The 24,670-nt window shown below is 32.7% G+C and overlaps 1 protein-coding gene across 2 annotated transcripts; it reads left to right on the top strand.

Moving 5' to 3' along the window:
* On the top strand, positions 1-23,550 carry LOC142318173 (trypsin-7-like). Of its 2 annotated transcripts, none has more exons than XM_075354718.1 (6): positions 1-85; positions 228-346; positions 1,828-1,910; positions 15,189-15,441; positions 17,919-18,059; positions 23,182-23,550. In XM_075354718.1, exons 1-6 carry the CDS (start codon positions 43-45, stop codon positions 23,344-23,346), a joined length of 804 nt encoding a protein of 267 aa, XP_075210833.1. In that variant the 5' UTR covers positions 1-42; the 3' UTR covers positions 23,347-23,550. The 2 variants fall into 2 exon arrangements, with proteins under 2 accessions (XP_075210833.1, XP_075210834.1); XM_075354719.1 differs by having other exon boundaries at positions 15-85; positions 231-346.
* The last annotated feature ends 1,120 nt before the right edge of the window (positions 23,551-24,670 follow it).

Here is a 24,670-nt window from a genome sequence, read left to right as displayed (position 1 = left end):
AAAAAAGGCGAAAGATAGAATTCACTTCCACATCAAACTAACATGATTGCTGCAACAGTTTTAGCTCTTTCTTCGATCGCAACAGGTATGATAATTAAATCTTTACAATTAACATAAAATGTTTTTAAAAATTATATAAAAATAAGAATTTACCACTAATATACTCTTTTTTAATAAAATTTCACATAAATAAAAGTTATTTACAATAAAATTTTTCTATGTTTCAGCAGTAGGGAGTTTGAATTTAAACTTTCCTTACTTAAATAATTTACCAGAGATTCAGAATGAAGGATCATATAAAATAGTTCACGGTATTCCCACCGACTTATTACATCACCCATATCAGGTTTGTTTCTATACATTATGATTATACTTCAGTAAATTTTACTTTTTCAGATTGTAATTTTAATTTCACTTAAAATCACTTACTATTAATAAACTTTAGTACACAGAGTAGCTTGTTTTCATCGCATACTACAAGCATCGTGCAAAATATAAAAAAAGCAATCAATAAAAAAAAACAATTGATTTCACAAAATTAGGTTACGTCAAGTTTGCTTTCCAATGAAATGATAAAATTCTTCCCAAGTAACACACCCGATTGACTAATAGCGTAGCTGGACTAGTTTAAGTTGGTAAATCCTTTCTCGCCCGAATTTTAAAAAGTTGTCAAATAGAATAATACAAATATATATATATATATATATATATATATATATATTCAGTATATAAATCTGTACATAATTAATTTATAAAAGATTGCTTACTTACAGAAAAACAAAAAGAGAAATGGAATTACAATCATGTGTTCTGTAGTTTAATGGATGTTATCACTACAAAAGAAAATTTAAAACTAAAAATTATAAACATATTTTATATTTTTATAATAATTATTATATTATTATAGTAATAAAAATAATAATAATGAACGAAAATAATAAAGTAATAAGAATATTGTTATTATAAATAAAGGCAATCATATTTTTTTATTATTACTTTTGTTTTACAAGTTCAGTTTTTTTTATCTCCCCCCCCCCCTGGAGCCGGACAGGCGCAAATGAGCATTTACACGGGTCCAAGTGGTGCCATCCCCTCAAACTACCTAGTTGAGAATTAATGTTTATTATCATCATTAAAAGAATAAATTAACTTATAATTAAAAAAATTAATTATTCCAAACGATTAAAATTTCGTGTTTTATAAAATATTCCTTTCTAATATTTTATAAACTTTCTAAATATTTCCCCAAAAAGTATTAAATATTTCTCTCAATCTTTCCAGTTGAATTAATTCATATTGATGAATTTTAAGAAATATCCATTAAAACTTTATTTCTTGTATTTTTATTTGAGTGTTTATCTAAAATTCTTTTTGACCAGGAGTATATATTTGACATTATCATCAATGTTAATATTTGCTAAAATTTTGCAAATAATTGGTTTAATATTTTAAATATACATGGGATTTTCTTGTACTAACACTATCATTCTAAATATAATAAAAAAAAGAAAAATCCCGAAATAGAAAATTTATTTAAAAAAAGGTTGTTGAAAACGTTGCAGAGATAATTTTAAATTGCTAGATAAAGCCTTTATGCTTTCAAGTGGTTTTTATTATTAATAAAATGAGATTCTAAATTATATTGTTTACGAGATAAAGCTTCTGCATTAGGCTAATCTTGTTTATTATACATGTACATATATTTTTTCCACGACTAGAAATTAGGAAAAGGATGTTACAGATTTCAAACATTTCTGTCAATTTTAGTTTTAAAATTTTCGGTGTAAAATTGGCCTTATTCATTATATTTCCACTATCTTTTTTCAGGCTGCAATTTATTATGGAAAAGACAAGTTTATTTGCTCTGGTGCAATATTAAATAAGAAATGGATAGTATCAATTGTAATAGGGTAAGTTAAGTCCAATATAAGTGATATTATTTACTGATTTTATTTAGACTATATAAAAATATAAATCATCCTTTGCTGTGATAAATAACAATCTCTTACTTTTATAATGAAAGAAGTCATTACAATTGTTATTGTAAAATTAAAAATTTAATATAATTTTAGTTTTAATATAATCTTGAAAAAATGATGAAATGGGACAAATCATGCTATCATTTTTGTTCTCTCTAATGAGAATAGATGTGGTTATTAAACGGTTTACAAAATATTAAATTACACAACAAAACCAAAGTACGTTAATTTTATTTAAATTTATAATCTCGTCTTTAAAAATTTATTTTCGGTACATGTTTAATGCAAATTTTAGTAATAATTTTTATAAAAAATCTGAAAGAAATATAATTATATATAAAATAATGTGCATGTTTATATATTCTTAACTGTATATATACTGTATGCTGTCTTATATTGTATATATATTCTTAAATATATATATATATATATATATATTTAAGAATATATATATTCTTAAATATATTCACTAATATTCTTAAGAATATATAGTGGATATATATTCTTAAATATATATATATATATATATATATTTAAGAATATATATCCACTTAATTGTAACAAATATTCACGGAAAGGATAATAATCTTTTGTATGAAATGTTAATAATATATTGAAATTTTTACACGTATCAACATACACACGCGCGCGTTCACAGACATACATATATATATATATATATATATATATATATATATATATATATATATATAGAGAGAGTGAGACAGAGTGTGTGAGGACGAGGGAGTAATACACATAGGCAATCTCCTATAAATAAAATTAAAAATTTACTGGAAAACAAACACCATTGAATCATTAAATTTTTTATTACTTTATTGTGAGCTGTAAAGAACCAAAATTTCTATACGTAGAAATGCTAAGATCTGCTAAGATCTGCTAAGATCGTCCGGATCCTGGTGAATGTTTCACTGGCGACAGTATTCAATGTTTTGAATGATATGCTCCTAGAAGATTACATTCCTGATAGCTGGAAAATTTCCAGGCTGATATTAATTAAACAGTCAGGGGTGGAGGAAACACCAAATCCATACAGGCCGCTTTGTCGTGTCAACAGTATGAGTAAGCTCCTGGAAAGGATGCTGGAGTCTAGGATGAGGCAAGATATTGAATCCAAAGGAGGGTTAAGTTCGAAGCGGTACAACTTCAGAGCTGGCAAGTCTACTACTGATGCCTTGGTAGAGTTCATGAGGAATGCCAACAGCGCTGCGGAGAGCACTTAGCGTACCCAGCAAATACCAGTGGTAATTTTATTTCACGTAATGAATGCCTTCAACTCCCTCAGTTGCGAATCAATTTTCCAGGTGATTGGAGAGCGGGACATTCAGACTTATCATAAAAGAATGGTTCAACGCTACCGACAAGTTAGAAATCTCGTATAGAGAATGGATGATAAAGATATTTGGTTCCAGATAACAAGTTGGATGCCTCAGAGCTACGTCCTGGTTCCCCTAATTTGGAACCACGTATTTCATGGTATGCTGGAGTTAGATTATCCTGGTACGCTCCTCTTATAGATTTTGCTGATGATCTCGCGTTAGTAATCTCAGCACGGACGGAGAAGGTGGTAGCAGACAGAGACAATAGGGTCATTCTGAGGATCAGAAATTTTTTGAGGGTTAGCAGCCTCCAGCTATTTCATATCAAGATTTTAATGGTACCGATGACGGATGACGACGGATTGGGCCCATACCAGTCTGAACTCTTGATGGTTTAGTACAGTCCGTACAGACGGAGAAATATATTACAGTCTGTGCTTGCTTAGATGGGCGACGGTGATGATGCATGGAGACTCTGAATTCCCTAAGCCCGAAGACACCTTCTAAGGCTGTGTAATGTTTAGGCGGTCTGGCCCCGGAAGGGGGAGTTGGTGAGATAGAACGTTTAGTCAGTAGGACGCAGGCCCACATACGCTCTTTAATAACATTAGTAGAACCGGTTAGCGAGCCAGATATTTCACCCATAAAATGATGGATGTTCCTCAGATTCAGCAGAAATAAAAAAAATATGTGTAGTTATTTTTTCATTACACATTTTTTTTTCTGACTAATATATATAAAAAATCTCTTACAAAACTAGTATTCATTCAAAATTTCAGAGGATATAATCGCCCATGAATGGAAATTTTCACTATTATTTTTAGTATTTAGGGTGAATGACGATCTGTTCCAAAAAAAAACTCTGCTCAGTTGGCTAAAATTTTCTCGTTAACAGTTATAAAAGTGTTAAAAGAAACCGCATCACAAATATTTTGGCTCCCGGCCTCTTCGCAATCTCCAAATGACTGCACGAACTTAACCACTAAATTGAGTTGGAGAGCCTTTACCGGTATGGTGGTAGATTCGTAAGAGTTTATTTTAAAAACACCAGTGCATACAATTAAGGCTTTGCGCTGGGAACTCCTTAAATTTTGTAAAAGTTCTCTATTAAAACCCAATTTATGCGCCTAATTTATGAGTGTAAGAGATCATGCTTTCGAAGACAGCTTAGTACACCATGTACATTTGACGGTCAGACAATCCGTCGTACTCCCTAACAATCTTTCTAAGTTTGTGCATCACTGTGAAGTCGTCTGCCGCTGCTTGCCTAATGTGGTTGCTAAACAGCAACTTCTCATCAAACAAATTAACTAGGTACATATGAACTCGGCTGATTACATAGTCATTATACTTAATATGGGGGTTACGACTATGGAATAATTTCTCTCCAAACTTGAGAAGCATAAACTTCGTCTTGGGAGAATAAATCTTTAAATTTTGAATGTCAATCCAGCCCTCTGCAGTTGACAAAGCCGCCTGCGGTCGGTCTTGTAGCTGCCGTTGTGAGTTACCACGAACTAACAGGAGAAAATAATCGGCAAAAGCCTGGGCCGTCACCCATTCTGGAAATGTCAATCCCAGAAACCAGTTAAATACCTTGTTCCACAGCAGGTGACCAAGAACGGAATCCGGCAGGATTCCCCTGGTGACGTATTTTTCCACAGCTAGGTGCGCATCTTAAAACAGAGTCGTACAATTAGACAAATAGTCACGTACTACTGCCTGCGGGGCTACGGGAATATTGCGGCATTCCATCGTATAGAAAACAGAACTTCATCTCAATGAAGGAAATGCTGCCTCTATGTCAAGAAAAACTTTCAAAACATATTTACAATCGGCGCTTTCCATCTCGGCAAGAGCATTTAAGGTCAACCCCTTTCGTGAAGCCATTCTGGCCTTGATGTAGAAAGCAGTTCATCTCAATGCTTTCCCAGAGTCGTTCCACAACCAACCTTTCAAACTGCTTGCCGATTAACGGCAACAGGCAGATAGTTCGACAACATCCGACCTCACTATTATTCTTTCCTGGTTTTAAGAGCACCCTCACCAAATCCACTTTCCAACTAGTCGGGAAGCAGCTCCAGCTAAGGCACCAAGCCTGCCAAGCGGTTCTTTTATGACAGGCAGCCGATGGTAGAATATATCCAGGTGAAGTTGGTCAGTCCCCAGTGCATTTTTCTGTGATATTCGAGAAACCACACGGTCTATATCTACAGGGTCCACAGCCCGTATGACAGAGAAGGGCGTAGCTTCCACCCTAACGCCATTTTTACATTTTACTGCTATTACCGTTGTTACATAACGGCAATAGTGCAATGGCTTTGGCCGGTAACATGATTTTGCAAGCTGCCAGGAGCTGCGCTGAGTCAGCGGATAATATCTTGCCATAACTTAAGTCTGATTTCCTTGGTAGCATGAACATACTCATTATGGGCGTACCAGTAGATCTGCAGACGACATCGTGCACGTCATCAATAATAACCCCTGTTAGGTGCGACGCTGGTATTTTCTTCTAGCGGACCTGAATCTTGCGCGCAGCACGCTGAGGTCAGAAGATCAACATCTTTTCCTGCGTTTAAAAGATGGCTCCCTGGAAGCAGCGGTCATGACGGCTCCAGGCACTCTTTGGTCAGCAGACTGGCTAACTAAGGGTCCATCCATTGGCCGAAGCCGCTACAGGACTCTATCGCAGCCAGTTTTGATAGTCCGGTCGAATTGTTCCGGGCCCACATTTCCACCTTCTCTCTGTGCTTCATGCGCCATTCCAACACTTGCAAGGTAGCTGCGCACTCGCCGCCGTCTGTGCACGGCGGGTATCCAGGCACGGCAGGTATGTAGTTAAGGTGCGAATGAATGTCGGTGCATGGTAGCCCAGAAAACCTCGGTGTGTATGGGCCTGGAGTCAGTCCAGAGACTGCGCATCCGCTCTCTGTTAGCATGTATCCCGGTTCCACCAGAGTAACTGACCGGATCTCCAGGGTTGGTAGCACTGAAGCGGTGGTATAGCAAGCTAGAGAAAGGATAAATATCATAAAGCCTAAACAATCACAAAAGTGACAGAGGATTCACGTAAACACCCTCGTCTAGAACCATTTGTTTTGCCTGAGGAGAAACGAAGAAAGAACTTTGACACAAGAATGGGAAAGGAGGTTAAGAATTTGCAGAGAGCTATACTCAAGAGTAATATACCAAAACCAAAACCTAAGTATCTGGTAATTACGAGAGATGAAACTTTTTCGAGAGTAAGTCAGCTACTTTGAGGCAAAGAAGATTGTAATCGCCCGCAAACGTAAAGCAACATCAATTTATGCTCCCCATTCCGTGGTGGAAAGATGAAACAAGAGAGTCAAATAATTCTTTTAAGAAACTTCCAACATTAGAAAATCTAATCGCGTTCAAAGAATAAAGGTCGTATGAAAAAGATTTTTGATACGTGCTAAAAAACGATCCTTGGATCGTTGGGATGATAGGGAGACGACACGCAGCAATGCGTGTCGTCTCCCTATCACCCCTTCACAGTAATACGACTGCGACAGACGTTTGGAGGAAAGTGGAAGCTATTTGTGGGCATACAGACTTTACTTCCATAACTTTCCTTCAATGTGAAGATAAAGTTAGAGATACTGCAACAGAAATTACAAAGTTACTAGCCAATCATTTCGAAGAAGCAAGCAAAACCGCTAACAACGATGAATATTTCAGAAAACAAAAAAAAGAATTTGACGGTCTATTAAATTTCACAACTGAAATGAATTATTCATATATTGTACCATTCAAAATAGAAGAACTTGTGAAAGCATTGGTGAAAGCCTGCAATACAGCTGCTGGTTCGGATGAAATTCATTATGTCATGATCAGGCAGCTGAATAAAACTGCAAAATATTGAATGTAAGAACTACACAATCAAATATGGCGGGATAGAATGTAAGCACAGCAGTGGTAAAAAGCACTAATTGTTCTTGTTTCAAAGAAAAATCAAAATCTAACAGATCCCAATAGTTACCATCCTCTTTCTTTGACGTGGGCTATGGGAAATATGTTTTAAAAAAATGGTAAACCGACTCGTTTGGGTTTTATAAAAAAAAATCTTTTATTTTCACATCAAGCAGGTTTTCGACTATACCACTCGACTACTGATCAAATGCTTAATTTAGAGAACATCATATATAAGAGCTTTATCACAAGAAAACATTAGGTCGGAGTCTTCTTCAATCTGCAGAAAACATTCGATATGTCCTGGCCAAATGGAGTAATGCTTCAATTATAAGAATGGGGCATTCGCGGCAATCAGCCAGTTTTACTCAGCAACTATATGAACGACCTTATTTTCCAAGTACGTGTTAACAATGAATATTCATCACTAAAATTACTGAAAAGTAGCGTACCTCAAGGCTCGCCGTTTAGCGGTAATTGTTCACGATCGCCATCAATAAATTATTATTAGTCAATCCAGTAGAAATCAGCAAAAGCGTTTATGACGATGATCTGGCAATTGTGTAGGCCAACAAAACTGTAGCTATGGTGAAGTATATATTGCAACGAGCGAAAAACGCCCTCAATGATGTTGCGAGGAATAATGGTTTTAAATTTTCACCGGGGAAAATGGTCTGCGTACACTTCTTTAGGAAGAGAATTCCTCACTGAAGTCCTATTTTGACCATTGTATACAATTCAAGGACAATGTACGATTTTTAGGTTTATAATTAAATTAATCCCTTACATGGGGATTACATATAGAAGAATCGTATAGAAGATTCAGTGTTAGTTGCAAAAAGGTCCTAAACGTTATTAAATGTTTATCAAACATCAATTAGAGGAGCTAAAAAAAAGAAATACTACTGATGCTGAATAAAGTACTAGTTCAATTAAGCCTCGACTACGGATGTGTTGTAAATTCATTCGCTAAAAAGTCGCATTTACTAACGTTAGATTTAATACATAACAGCGGAATAAGATATGCCACAGGCGCGTTCTCTGTAAGTCCGGCGAGTAGTCTAATATCGTAAGCCGGATTATAATGTAAGCAACTACATTATAGATGAGAGATCCTATTGCTAAGATATGCAGCAAATATATGGGGCTTTTGTACACATATAAATAATAAAACGTTTAACAATCATCCTTTGGCTGTATTATATGAACATTGTGCTACCTATTCCAGCCGGAATGTGCATCAGCCGGAATAAGTTATCACGAATTGACAACAAAATATGAAATATCTTTAATAGAGACATTAGAAATTTCTATAAGAGGAATACGCCATGGCTTTTACCAGCGGCAAACAGAAGACTGGATATCTCTCTTGACAAAACAAAACAGAAGCCTGCACTTTATTATCCAACATGATTTTATCAACCGTAAGTAGTTACGAAGAATACATTAAAATTTATTCTAACTGTTCTAAAACCGAACATGGTGTTGAATGCTCTATGTATATAAATGGAGAATCCAATTTTTGGAAACTGCCACATATGGCAAGTGTTTAAACGACAGAACTTATTGCTATACAGCAAGCTCTACGCTACTCGGAACACTACTGTGAAAACTGTGTGCTTATATGTCCGATTGTGTAAGTGCACTCGGATTAAGAACATTATGTACGTTCTTATTGCAAGCATCCTGTCCATTTTGTACGTTTTATATCAACGAGGACAGCGATGTATTTTTGTATGTACTCCAAGGCACACTGGTTTCAGGGAATGAAAGAGCAGACGAAGTTGCCTGGAAGGCGACAGTCTGTGATAACCTGGATATAATTTCTCTACGAGTAGCAGATGTTAAAATTTGCCTAACTCAACAATAATAAAGCGGTGGAGTAATGATTAGAGAAGATTAAATACCAAAATAAACTCAGTTAAAACCTCTTCATATAAAAGCAAGTGCAACGTGAAGCTAACTCGCCGAGAACATGTGGCGGTGAACAAAGCGGTTAATAAATTCATATTTGTTAACAGGTGAAGGATGACCAATTTGCGGTATTCATAATAAAGCACTTAAAGGCAAGCATCTGTTGGAAGAATTTATCATATATGAGGATCTCATAAAGAGGTTCGGTCTAAGAAATATTATTGTTGCTGATTTGGAAATTGGAAATGAAGAAAAAATAGTAGCGTATTTGCACGCTAGTGGACTATTAACGAGTCTATAAGAAAATTCAAGCTGTGTTAGGGAATCTCTAAGCGAAGTAGTTTAATTCTACTTAGAAAAAAAGGGGTGTCTTGAAGCGTGGCATGTATAGAGCCGAGAGGTAGCCCTCTTGCTTACGGCGCCCAGGTCGCCTGCATGAAAGGGCGGCGGAGTCGGGTCGTATCCGGTGATGGCATGGGGACACTCGTCGGTGTATGGATGGCGCGGGCCAAAGGGTATGTGCAAGGCATATCTTTAACCAGGTAGAACAGGACCGGCAAGGGAAGCCTCCCCGTCGAGGTTTTCTTTGGCTGTCCTAAACAGGTGGTCGAATTGCTCCTATGACGCAGGGAGGATCCCGATGGGTTAAGTCCTACGGGGAAATTTATAGGAGGGTAGTCAACTACCACGATATCCTAGTGCGACTGATGCAATGCTTAACCGCGGTTCCAGTTGCCCCGGGGGTGCTTAAGAAAAGGGAAAAAAGTATATTATTATTGCAAAGACATTATTTTTCATTTTAGTGTTTTATTTATTTATTTTTTATTTTAATATCTGGGCTCTTTATATTCTGTAAGTGTTAACTGTGTCTTTAATATATGTGATGGTCTAAGTGTTTTGTGTTGTTTTTTGGTGTTTTAAATAAAATGTAAGTACCCTTTACACCCTTCCATATGATGAAGGTGATGGTTATTAAAACCCCTTTTATAGAATGTGACGAAGGCTAATGACCTTAAAAGTCGATGCCATAACACAAACAAAAAAAAAACAACAGAATAATAACGATAACAATAAAAATATCAAAAATATTAATAATAATGTTAACAATACTAATAATAAAAATAATAATAATATTAATTAATTTATTTGTTTGTATGTGCAATAGAACAGCTTCTTAGTTACAGCCTTTGTATGTTATACAAGAGTACATAAAAACATATACTATCATTCAAAGTTACAATTTACACATAAATTAGAAACCACATAATAATTATCAATTCAAAAAAATGAAAGTAATAATTGGAGTTTTAATTATATTACACTAGTTATTATTATATTAGTCTTTGTATATACACAAAGGTACAGGTCAAGATGTACTTACAATAATTACATAGTGAACAATTCAAAAAAAAAAAAAAATTAAAAAACCATATAATTAAAAATATACTAATACAGAAAACAATTTTAAATATTACATTTTAATAATAATAATTATAAATTCAATAACAACAAAAATAAAAATTAGAGTTTTAATTATGGTAGTTATAGAGTGATAACATTAATAATAATTTTATTTATAACTAAGTGGTTGTACAGCACATTTCTACGTTTACATCTTACATCGTTCATCCATTTACATTTATATTGTAATTTAAATAGAATTGCTGGTAATTACGTAACACTATCAATATATAAATATATGTGTAGGTAAAAATAATAAAAAAAGTATTTATATCACTATCAAACATAATTAACTGTTTTTTAATTATTTAAATAATTATTTATTTATTAATAGAAAGTAGTTTTAAATTAAATTATTTAACTATGGCCAAGCAGAAGAGGGTCTTTGTCAATTTTGTAGCAATCCAGTTTTATAGCACCAGTTGTTCAAATGTTTATCATACTGTAATATAAACTTCTTAGTTCAAAAACTAAGAAAAATTTCTTTAAAAAAAAAAGAATTCTTCCTTGGATGGAAAAAATTTATTTTATCATATTTGTTTACCGCAGTAAAAGAGCATCTCTGTGGATAAAATAAGTTGCGTAAAATATACAAGAGGACAAAAGTTTCTAATATTGTTTGCGGGTAAACGTAGCTGTATTCTATTTTCCGTAAGATTACACCTATGCAATGCTTTATGAAAAAACTGTAAATCAAAGTATTGTCTTCGCCATACAAGAGATAGTAAATTATAAAGTGACTTAAGCTGTTCTTGGCCCGGATTCTGAAGTTTAAATTCGTGACAAAGCCAAGATAGAAAGTTGTTCTGAATGGATTCATGTTTTTCCAAGCATAGTCTCTCCGCAAATTCCTGGTTGAGATGGAATATTCAAGTTGCCTTTGATCAAGTGCGAGGATCATAAAAAGGTCTCGCAAGCCAGTTTGACTGACCAAGATTTCGTATTTCCCTGCTCACAATCCTGTCTACATGTTCAGAATAGTACAGTTTAGTCAAGAAGTATGCCTAGATCGGTGACGGGGTTTACGGTATTAATCGGAAGATAATTTATTGTGTATCTAAAGCAACTAATGTTAGTCTTACGGGAGAACGGAATGTGTTTTATTTTTGAAAAACTTTTTGGCATATGATTTCTTATTGCCCAATGACAGAGTTAATATTATTATGTAACAGTAAGCGATCATGTTTGCTTTAAATCCGGAGAAAAAATTTTAAGGCCATCGACATATATATTTAGACCAGCGGAGACGGATTCAGTAATTTCATTGATAAAAAGTAGAAGCAGCAAAAGGCCAAGCTTGGAACCCTCTAAATTCCAGAGATTGCGAAGAATTCACGACGGGAAGTACATTGAGCATATCCAACAACAAAAGTTTTGTTATTAAAGTATGAAGAAATCCACCTAACAAGATACACTTTCTGAACCCAAATACGGCCAACTTCTTTCGGAGCAGGTAATGCGGTATTTTATTAAATGCTTTTTGAACGTCAAAATTTATGGCGTCCACCTGACCTTGAGATTCAACAACAGGACTGATTTGTTCAAGGAAACATTTAAGGTTTGAGGTAGTGGAACGGGAATGCATGAAGCCGTGTTGAGAAGCAAAGATATTATGTTGGATATTACGAAATATATGAGTTGATAGGATTGATTCAAAAATTTTAGGAAAGGAGGATAGGACGGAAATTAGAAATATACGAGGCACTAGGCTTGGTAATAGGAGTAACGATCGCCTTCTTCCATAGGCTGAGGAAGGTACCTGATTTTAAGCTCCAGTTTCATAATGAGGCAAGAATAGGGGCGATCACGATGCTCATACTTTGGATGATGAATATTAGTAAGCCATAAGGTCTAATGGCTACCTTGGGATTAACTTCGTTGATGGCAAATAGTAATAAATCAGTGCTGACATAGGGTATGTCACGCTTATCACATTTCATCTGATCTTTAGACGTTGAAGAGGCATCCGGTTGTACATCCTCTAAAAATGACTGAAACACAGATTGAAAGTACTCTCCAAAGCGGGTAAATAGCACTTGAGGATCGGTGACTGGTACATTATCGAGGAGAAGTGCAACGACGACGCTATCTGCATTAGAGCTATGTTTTGAGACATATGTTGATGGTTTAAACTTTAGATCGCTTTGGACGAGCCTTGCATGGTTAAACTTATCCCTAGAAAGCATCAATTTAACATTATTCCGTAGCTCTGAAAACGTGTGGTAGTCAGAAGCAAGTCTCGTTAATTTAAATCGTCGATGTTCTACGTTTTTCTTCTTAATCAGTGATATAAGTTCGGCTGAAAACCACGACGGAAACCTCATTTCGACGGCGACTGACAGAAAAAATCTTAGCGATAGCGTTGCTAATCACGTGCTGGAAATTTATCACAGCCTTATCAAGGTTAGGACAGAGAAGAATCGGCATTGGTCACGTCTGTAAAAAGAGATTTGAAGTCTCCCATTCTAAAATTATACGTGGGACGATTCATAACATGATCATGAATGAACGACAAATCATGTATGATTATCGTAAACGGATTATGCAGTTTGTCCGGGTGCAGAACACCATGCAAAGAAAGCGATGAAACAGACATTTGCCAATACAAGATCTAGGTTAGTTCCACGTGCAGAGTTATGGTTTTAAAATCCTAAGTTCAAAATTCAAGAAGAATGAAAATGTGCTTAGATTGACTTTTAGAATTATAATTGCAACCAGAAAGAAAAAAACGATCACCCCTAACTACATCGGGTGTATTGAAGTCACCAGTTATTAATAGTCGTATTTCAAGAAATTTATTTGTATAATTAAATCATTAAAATAGTGTTTCAAAACAGATGGGTACACAGGTTGTGGAAAATAATGAACACTATTAGGCTTATTGATGCTGTTCTTGGTATCTCGATCCAACCAATTCAATAGTCATATCCAGACCTTTGGGTCTAACACATTTGATATTATCTTTAAAGTGATTAAAGTATCTCCACCACGGTCAGTAACGGAAGATTCATAGTTTCTGTCTGAACGAAATTCTTTATGACTCCGGGAAGAAGTTTACTATGGACGTCCGACAGCCAAGTTTCAGTCAGTGCAATGAAGTGATAATCAAAATCAGTAAAAGCTGCGTAAACCTCGGCAGAATTAGTACGAAGGCCTCGAACATTTTGATATAGTATTGGCACCTTAGCCATTAGTACTATTACCATCCTTCCCTGGTAAATTCGTTGTCATGTCAGTTTTTAAGACCCCCAAAAAAGAGGAAATTAAAATATATTCTGGCCAAATACTAGTACTATTTATTTTGTTAATAAATTATTAATTTTATATATTTTGTAATAATAATAATAGTAACGAGTACCAACCATAATATTTAATTTTTATAAAAAATTATTTGTTTTTTTAATCCACAATAAACTATAAAAATAAGTTTCGTTGTATTTATAAAGATTAATATTTTAATGGATATTACTTAATATTTTTACTTGATCCGTTTTATCCTTTTATTTTACTTATTTCAGTAATAAATAATCTCAATTTTAATTAATGAAGAAAGTGAAAACCACACAAAACATTCACATTGCTTTTTTGTCATAAGCTTTTGTGAAATGGCCTTATAAAATACTGTCACATCTAAGCGGTTTGTGATCGGAGCTTACAAAATAAGGTGCATGTCATTTACAATAAAATGAAAGTCCTAATAAACACAAAATCCTTATTCCTGTTTTACTAAAGAAATATAAATATTAGTTATTAAAGATAAGTATTTATAAAATAATTAATATATAAAATAATAAAACAAAGCAGATTATTATTTTAAAAAATAACGATTGTAGTAATTACAATAATGTGCTAATGATTCCCAACCAAATATGAATCATGTTTTGCCGTTATCCTCCGCATTAAAATGCAATTACAATAATTATTAAATAAATTATGAAAACTACGTACTGAGTGAACCACGTTCAGTTGTGGTTGAGGATATTTTTTCAGTGTTCCTACAAAGCAATTCAATGCCTTAAAACGGTGGTTACTTTACTATTATTTTATTCATGTAAGATTACTGCACTGTGATAATAAAATAAATCATATACATTTCCACTGTTTTTACCCATCATTGCATTGAAATCGTGTAAAAAATCTAACTACAATCTGCACCTTAATTAATTTTGGTTCCTTTTTTATTACATATTTTAAAAAGAAAGACATTGCGACACAAAAAGAAGCAATCTAGTAACAACTTTTATTACATTATTAAAGAAAATGTTTGTAACAGATATATTTTATTATAAAGAAAGTGTACAGTTTATTATAAAGTAAACACAGGAATGATCAATTTTGCATTGGTCAACCTCCATGGATTGTACCTGAAAAAAAAATTGCATTTGTCTTGACCGACTTAGTACCGTACTGATAATATAAAATTTCTAAATAAAACACAATCAATCATTATGGACAATGTTAACTGGATATATATATATATATATATATATATATATATATATATATGGTATAAGGAAGATATTTATTTATTATTAACCAAATAATATTGAATTTTACTTTACAGCGCTGATCCAACTTTCCTGAAAGTAGCAGTTGGAATCAATAAAATCAACGAACAGATACAATTAGAAAAGACTGAAATAGAAAAAATTATAATTCACCCCAATTGGACTGCTGGTACGGGATATTGTTTATCCCTATTTAAACTAAAAACAGCTCTGAAGTTTTCAAAAAATGTGCAAGAGATAACGATTGCTGAACCTCCAAAAAACCAAAGCCTTGCTGTGATTACTGGTTGGGGAACGAATACAACCTGGGTAAAATTTGTTTACTTATCATGTTTTATTTTTTTTCGCTGTAGAAAAAAAATGAAATCCTCTTTCTTCTGACGAAACAATTAGTATATAATAGGATAAAATATCACATTAGAAAGGGCCATCCATTGATATTCTACGGATAAAATAAGTAAACGTCTAGGTCAATAAACATACTTCTAGTCAAAAGTAAGCACTAATATTCACATATTATATCATAAGCACTATCATGACTGGTTTCTGTAACTTATCCACTCAATGGAACACATGTGTCCAAAGCAAGAATACGAAAAATATAACAGCTATGAAACAAAATAAGTAAATAGGTAACAATTGAAACAAAGGAATATTAAAATACTTATCCAAATGGATAAGATAAAAAGTACCAAAAAAAAATCAAATTAAATATAGTATCTTAAACAATCATCATTCAGGTCCATTTATTATAACACCGTTACCCAGTAAATTCAGAACAATGGCATCTACACGTACATGTCTAATTAACCTAACAATGTATCATAACTGAAGCGGTCAATCTTATCCCGAATATACGGCAAACAAATCTTGTAGTGGCTTTGTGGTTTTAAAATCAGAAAGAATGTGGGTAATGGTTTTCTAGTAGTTCTACGGAGGACATTGACAGTACTCCTAATTTAATGACTTTACTCTCAATATCTTCTTTCATTACAACCAAAGGAATAGATTGGCGAAAGTTTCTCAAGACTGCTCTGAATGCTCTTTCATTTCGCCTCGTGTATTTGCAACTTATAAGATAATTTTCTCGGATCCCTGTATTATTTTTTTATATGTTTCTATGTCTGCAGAAAGAACAAATGCTTTTGCTACTTACAGCTCGTATATTGATATCAGCTTTCCTCACTACAGGATCTAATTAATTTAACTTTGTGATGTCAGCAATTCCGTATAACATGATAGGAGGATTTTTAACATGTTCTGCCTGTTCAACGGATGTGGAAGTCTCCTCCATCGGAAGATGCTCGTAAAATTTAGTAAGAAATAAATTGTCATTAACATCACCTAGCTTTTTCTGTGCGTAAAACAGGAATCTATCATTCAGGAGTGTACGTTTGAAGGATCATGATGTGCAAATTCTATCCATTTTTACTTCCTGAAATTCCATTTCTGTTCTCAATGAGGTATTGCTGATCATTTTGCGTAGATTATTTTCGTAGGATCCTTTGAGGAATAAACTAAAAAGACGCGTTTCGTAGTGATTGATGAAGCGTTAACACACCCCATTTCACAGTTGTTACCAGGACTAACACTTAGCGGTTTTATAGCAACCGACTAGGTAATAAGTTGTTTAGCCTAAATCGTTCTCTCATTTAATAAACCGAAAGAAGTTATCTATGTATTAACAACAAAAATTATCACAATAGAGAAGATAAAATTATTAATTCTATAGTGTCTGATAATAAATTCCTTCCCACAATTAGAAACAGAAAGTAAAAATAAATTTCACTCTGAATAAACATGTTTAAACAACTGTAAGAAAGAGATAAGAGCTGACGTTTTTTATAATATATACATGAAATAAAAAAAATTGCTGCAACACAATAAAAAAAATTAACTTAATCATATAATTAAGTACAAATTTCTTTACTACAATTACATTTTTAACACTAAAATACAAAACAATTAATATATTCAGTTATATATCAAATGCGTGACATAAAACAAAATATAAAATTAATTTAAAAAAAAAATTAATAGCGAAAATTAAAAATAATTTAATGCAATATATATTTATTATTTAAAAAAAAATAAAACGGGTTTGCCAAAAACTGAAGAAATAACTATTAGTTACAGGTAAAAATTTACCTTATGTCTTTTCCTTAAAGTTGTTTAAACTGTTTTCAATAAAGCACTTGGGAATAAATGTTTTAAAGTGAAGAAAGTTAATTTTTTGAAAGAAATATAAACGAATCTAAAGTAATCAGCATTAAACTCAGCAGTAAAGTAATTAATGATGTTGGTTATTGAAATTGGAAATGGAAATGGAACATTTACCAACGTCCTACATTTGTATATTAATATGACAGACAGAGTAGAAATATTTAATGGTCTAAGTTTTATTAGGATCATATGTAACGCACACACTAAATAGATAAAATTACATCTTATGAGTTAGATTTAAAACAACAGCTTTTTATTACAACAAGAAACTTGTCATTCTCATTCAGTAACCAATAATAAGTTTTACTTATTATTATTTACCAGTAAATAATAAGTTTTTTAGATATAGCCAAAGGCATTATTTCGTTTGCCTAAAATAAATAAAAAACTGCATAACCTAATGTTAAAAAATAAAATATCAATATAACAAAATATCTCCTCTGAATAACTAGTCAATCTTTACAATTTACAGATGTAATGATGATTACTTAAAAATTTAATTAAATGTTATTCTTGTAATGAACTTTAAATATGTGTTAATAATTATTTTTATGGTTATGTAGACTCCTTATCTACATAATACCCTTCTCAAGGCAAATTTATCAGTAATAGACAAAGAAACATGCAAAAAGGCATATGTTGCATCACTAGTATCAAACACATCAATTTGTGGATTCAAAAACCCGACTACCTTTGCATATAAGGTAAGTATTTTTGTTAGTTACTATTTTGTTTAAACATATTTCTCACATTGTATTCAATATGAATACATATAGTTATTTATAAGCTTTCGATTGTGATAAACGCAATCGTTGTACTTGGAATACATATATTTTTCCTTACGTTACATTAACCAAGTTGTGGGTAGATACATCAAACAATAAATCATATCATAAAAAAATTTGGGAAAATGTTCATTGATATATGTCATAATAAACAATATATTTCTTTTTAACTCGAATAATTAATTGGGGTTAATAATTTTTTAACAGATTTCGCTGCAATCCTTAAATTCATAATATTTTACTTTATGGAAAAAGCATATATATTTTAACTTACAAAGTACAAAAGTGGTACCGTACTCCATTTGGTACTATTATATATTACGAGTAATAAATTCAAAAGTTTACATCTACGATAATGCAATTCATATTAAGTATAACTTCTGGTAAATCCATCTGTTAACTTTAATTAATTTTAAACGTTCATGTTAATGGATCTTTTTTTGTAATTTCGTAGCTGCAAAAAAATTAGTACTTCAATGTGATAAATAAAGTTTTCAGACCACTTCACTAAAGAAAATACCTTAAAGATCACTAAAGTTGTCTGTAAAATTGTATATCTAATTAAGTAATCGATATTTTTTTGTTGAGTCGTACTAATACCTATGTTATGAAATTTACACATACGAGAAGACACTGTCATTTTTACTTTCCCGTCTAGATAGCGTTATAGCACTAGAAGGGAACTATTGTATTTCAATTTGGGCACAAGCAGTTTTCACAGGATTTTCACTTTTATCAACTAAACAACCAAAAAAAAAATTGCTGGAAATTATTCGAATGTTTATGATCGTATGTACATGTGTTCGGTGTTTAAAACACCTTAAATCTCCAGAAATCCTGGACAGATTTTTACCAAAGTTTATCAGATTGCTTCTATAAAGGGGCATTGATGCGATTAAATTTTCAACTTAAATTATCAGTAGGGTTGAGACTAGAGTAAGCTCATCGTAAGTATCTCGATATTTCAACTAATTTGGGTCGTTTTTCTAGCAAACTTTTTAAAAATTAAAAAAATAACAATATTTGCAAAACATTTTTCAAGATTGCATACCGGTCCAATAAAATGCTTTAAACTACTTCTAATTTGTGACGTTATTGGTGAGCGGTCGAATTATGTAAATTAATAATATTTTAAGTTATAATAGTAACTCAATTTGGGCGGGGTCCGTAATCAATCGTGCGGTTAACTCAATACCTTTTTTTTTTCCTCTATTCCTCTAGGTTGGTCCGGACTGTTTGGTATAACTCCACCCAGAGGAGTGTCTGGTTAACGAGCTGGTAGAAATTAGAGCTAGTGTGGACTGTATTTTTAATGGGATGGTAGATGATGAAATGAAGCAACGCTATGTTCTTGAATCGCTATATTTAATTTCTTGTCACCCTTGAAATTTTGACTGAATTACAATAGTTACATTAAACTTAAGAATGTATGATACTTTAGTCATAATTGAACTTAAACATTATCAAGAAATTATGAGTTCCCTTGGACTGAAATGAAAACACAACCGCTCTGCGCGGGATTCTGACGTAAAATGATCGTAGCTTAACTCGCCGGTGAGCGGTAGCAACCACTAGATTGCAACACCGGACAGGTCAACGTGGAACGGAACATAAGCCTTCTCACCAACCGGCTGTGTCAGGCATGGAAGGTCGGCTCGCCGGTCAGCTCTTTTGAGGAGTCTTTATTATGCCCTTTCTTGACGCCGTGTCCTGACATATCTGCCCAAAACACAGCGTCGAATCTTTTCTATTTTATTGTGCCTACCATCCCCTGGAGTCCCGAGAGGATCATATGCACTGGCACACCTGGGCATGCCAGCCCTCACCTCTGGGACAGTCCTCCCGTTCCTATACTAATAGCCCGGCGCCGCTACTCTTGATTTTTACTCCTGATTACTTCCTTGGCATATGTATTGACTCTCCTCCAATGTTTCTCGCTTTGTAACATCTACTTCACAAGGGTATTTGGTGTGTACTGTGTGATACTCGCCTTGTTCCCTTGTATGTCCCACTTTCGACATTTGAGGACTGTATGATCAACTAAGTCCTTGTCTTGGTAAAACATAAATGACGGTGACGCACGTCTGCCTATTTTATGCAGGTAATCTTGAAAATTACCATGCCCCATTAATATCTGCACTATGTAGAAATTTACTTCACCAAAGTTTCTGTCGTTTCACGCGTCTAGGTCATGTTTACTTCGCTTGGTCCATTGTGTCAAGCTTCTTGCACCCCACCTGTTTTTCCATTCGGTCACCATACGTTCTCTTGCGTCTCTCCTGCTCGACCCATGAGCTATATCCAACCTTTCTCCCATTTGATAGTCGACTGGCGGAACTGAAGCGAGAGCGCAGAGGGCCTCGTACGATACCGTGCGGTAGGCGGAAACTACTCGTATTAGGGCTACCTTTTAGTCTGCCGACCGTACAAGCGAAATCTGTTCTAAGTTGTGAAATTACGTTAGTTAAATTAGTGCCGACCATCGCCGCTGATGGTGATAGATACCGCCACACCAGCGCAAATTTGATTACTATATGCGCGCGTACTTTAGTTACAATTATTGAATAGTATAGACAAAGAAAATATTACATTTAAATGAATTATAAATATTTTATATTAAACTGTGTGTGTAAGCCGTGCAACACAAACAACCCTGAGTTGTATGACTTCCCCGAAACGCGGCTTTAGACGCGCGACGGTTAAAAATGCTGAGAACACAACTGTGTTATTAGCTTTTTTTTAATAATATTTACAGTAAAAAGAAGGTAGATACACTTATATTCTGTACGTACATGTTCTTTTAATATAGTCTTTTCATTTAATAAAAATGAAAATTACACAAACAAGTTTCATTCATTCAATTTTACGTATCAGTTAATCTAAACATTACATTTTCTCATCGATAATTTATTGACCCTAATTTTCACAGGTAATTTTGACATCGTTTGTCAAAATCATGACTAATAAAAAATCCCCTCGTTTTTCTAACATAAAAATGAATTAATACCAATAATCTTCCTTTTTGAAAAAGGAATAACGTATCAAGCAATGCTTTAACTGTGAATGCTATTTCTTGTATAATCCAGAAGGTATCTGTTTTAGATTGGACATTTTCTGTATAATCGTTATTTTTTTCTTTAATGCCACTGGAATATCATCAAAAGTGACTATTTCGTTTTGCGCCAGTTGAAAAAGGTACGCTTAAAATTTTTTAATTAAAATAGAAAAAATTAAAAATTATTCATTACTTTTCTCATTTGTCTCTAGATCTATACGTGTTCATTTTAGAGGTAAATTCAGAAAATAAAAACGTTTTGTTATTAAATTTTACACACAAATTCATAGGTTACAAACCAAAAAATCGTTACTATTGACGCAAATATAGCAATAACTGCCAAAAATTAAAAAAAAAACAAGCCTTTTTGTTTTAAAAAGCACTCAAACTATTAAATGGATTTTGAATAATTTAAATTGGTTAATTAGGAGAGCCTAGGGAAATTTTCAAACATACTTACAATTTAAACAAAATTTGAATTTTAAGAAACAAAATTACGTATTTTTTTTTTAAATCGATGTCTTACAAGCTATAAGGTTAACAATACTGTGAAACGCAAATTATAGCTAAATATTGGTGTATTAATTTATCGATAATTTATTCCTAAAGTCGCCCAATGGCAGTCAAATTTGATCGGTTATATCTCCGGAGAGAAGAAACGAATTGAAACGTTTTTTTAAAAAAGTGTACTACGGAGCACTTTGAAATTGTGCTTTTTAAATCTAATTTATATAAAAATTCATGAAGATTTGTTTGTTTAAAAGCTAACGATTGCAAATATGTTTGAAAAAATCCCTAGGCTCTATTAATTTACCGATTTGAATGTTTAAAAATACGTTTGAAAGTTTCAATGCTCTTTTATATGCAATTATATTTTCATGTATCTAGATACATTATTACAGGCTCTAAACAATTTGGAAAAATCGTATGGTTTTCTTTTAGTCAGGATTACAAAATTATTGTGGAAAAACAGTCGGACGGATTTGTTGAAATTTGTGGTGTTGCTTTATATACCAAAAAGTTCTTTGAAGCAAAATCTATAGGTCCTATGTATAATATAATGTTATATAATTTCCAAGAAATCTTATATTTTTTTTATTTTTTGACAGTTATCGCTATTTTAGCATCAATCGTAACGTATTTTTTGATTTGCAACTAATGACCATATTGTGTGTAATATTGAAAGACAAAACTTTCTTTTCTCATATTTTTTTTCTAAAACGAACAGTTATCCAGCTATCTAGGTAAAAAGTAGAAAAACATTGATTTTTATTTAACATTTAGTTCAAAAAAATGTAAGCACATCGTTTTAATTAGCATATAAAGAAATAATTATTTCTGATGATATTCCGACGACATTAAAGCAAAAATTAGCGATCATACAGAAAAAGTCCAAATATCCCCATTTTAAAAAAGATTCCGTCTGGACTATTAATGCTTTATAATATCAGAAGGTTTGTTTGATATCTATTGATATTTACGTTCTACACCTAACGTTTCATCATAGATATTATTAATGTTTGCTTGAAAACATATCACATTGTGACTAGTACAGAGTACTGTCACGTTTAAAGATTACGAAAAATAAATCCACGGCATAAAATAATAAATTGTTACACACTATGATTTTCTGCTAAAATATACGATAAAATTATTTATTTATTTCGGAATATAACAATAAATTGAGTTCATTTAGATTGTAATAAAATCCGTGTGCCTTATTTAATGCTCAAATTTTATATTACCATGGATAAAACATTCTCATAAAACAAATGTGGTTGTTGCTTGTCAAAATTAAAGTTTATAAACAGATTAATTTATTTCAATAGATCAAATATTACATCTAAATTTCGTAAATTTTTTTCTTTTGTTTTGAAGATGCAAAGAAAATGTTTCTATTGACAGGATTCATTGAATGATAAGATTTTTGTCATTTTGTGGGAATAAAATTTCTCATTCAATTTTTCTCAATATGTTTTTTTTCAGGGAGACTGTGGTGATCCATTAGTTCAAGATGGAAAGTTGGTTGGTGTTAATATTGATTATTTTAATTTCCTAGGATACTGTTTAGATAGACAGTACTGTCCTGTACTGTTCACTGATCTAACAGTTTTTAAACAATGGATTGAAAAAATTATAAAAGAAGAATGATAAGTAAAGAAATGCAAAAACCTTTCCAGACAGATTTATTTCTTTAAATACAAAATCTCATTAATGAATAAAGAAACAAAATTATATATTTTTAATTTATCGACTCTTTTCTCATAAAATATTTCAGTTTTTCAAATATATAAATTTGATATGTTTGTACAAGACCCAAAAAGTATGAAAATAAATATTTTCAATTAAAATATATTTCTTGTAAGTTATTTAAAAAATATGTTCTCCATTAATTACGCTATTCTTAAATTCCAAAAATGTTACGAAAATAATTTGTTTAACACCTGTATTGAGCAATACATTTTTCGATACTGACTGCCATATTAATGGAGAATAAAACCATATGCGTACTATACCTTTAACTTTAACTCTAATTATATTTTATTAAAAAAAAAAAAAAAAAAAGTTAACAGATTCCAGAAACCATAACGGAAAATTGATGAATATTAAAAAGCACGACTGCCGAAAAAAGAAATAAACATTGCTGACAAACATTACTCTTTTTGTACTGGTTTGATTCAATCGTGAATTATATTATACTAGCAATTATCGTTTGAATTTTTAAAATCGGAAGAAGATTGGTTGGTATAACATTAATGAATAACTGTGATGTGTTAGATCGAAGGTGAAGCACATTCATGCAAAAGAAATTGTTCTTCCCAAAACAGCGCCCGATGGGCACCCCGTTTGTTACCAGTTGGTATTGTTAGGTCTAGCTTCGCACATGGTACTCGCGTTTCCATTACCATAGCCTTACAGGCAGTCCTCAACGGAAAGCTCATTATTATTATTGTTAAAAATATATTTATTTAAAATTAAATTATTTAAATTTATGTAATATTGTTATATTTATTACTATTATTTTTGAAATATTATTCATTCAACTGATTCAAATCCAATTCACACAGTTATAGAGGCTCACAGTGCAGAGTTCATTAAATCAATTTATTAAAACATGTGCTTTAACCGGATAATCTCCACGTCTACATATAAATATTTATATATATGTGTGTGTATATATATTATATATATGTATATATTTATAAATACACTTATTTATATACCCAATGACACTCCCGGTAACGTAAAGATTTCATCGCGGGATTATATATCTAAATAGGTTCAGTTGTTGAGCAGCTAAAGTGGAACAAACATACATATAAACATATATCCCAACTCCGTTTGGGAAGACACCCCCCACCATGCAGTGATTCGGGTTACCACACCACCCTCTCCGTTCTGATCCCTGAGGGGCTTTACTGGAGATCGTTTTTAGACCCTGTAACTGATTAGATCTCCTAGTCCATCCAGGCCT

Source organism: Lycorma delicatula, chromosome 1 (assembly GCF_047948215.1).
Source record: "Lycorma delicatula isolate Av1 chromosome 1, ASM4794821v1, whole genome shotgun sequence".
In the NCBI taxonomy this organism is placed as follows: domain Eukaryota; kingdom Metazoa; phylum Arthropoda; class Insecta; order Hemiptera; family Fulgoridae; genus Lycorma; species Lycorma delicatula.
This window is presented reverse-complemented; position numbering and strand designations above follow the sequence as displayed.

What these genes read in the sequence shown, in the direction of transcription:
- LOC142318173 (XM_075354718.1), top strand. Translation starts at nt 43, where the DNA reads ATGATTGCTGCAACAGTTTTAGCTCTTTCTTCGATCGCAACAG. An exon ending in TCTTTCTTCGATCGCAACAG is followed by an intron (nt 86 to 227) that starts GTATGATAATTA and finishes TCTATGTTTCAG; the next exon opens with CAGTAGGGAGTTTGAATTTA. An exon ending in CGACTACCTTTGCATATAAG is followed by an intron (nt 18,060 to 23,181) that starts GTAAGTATTTTT and finishes GTTTTTTTTCAG; the next exon opens with GGAGACTGTGGTGATCCATT.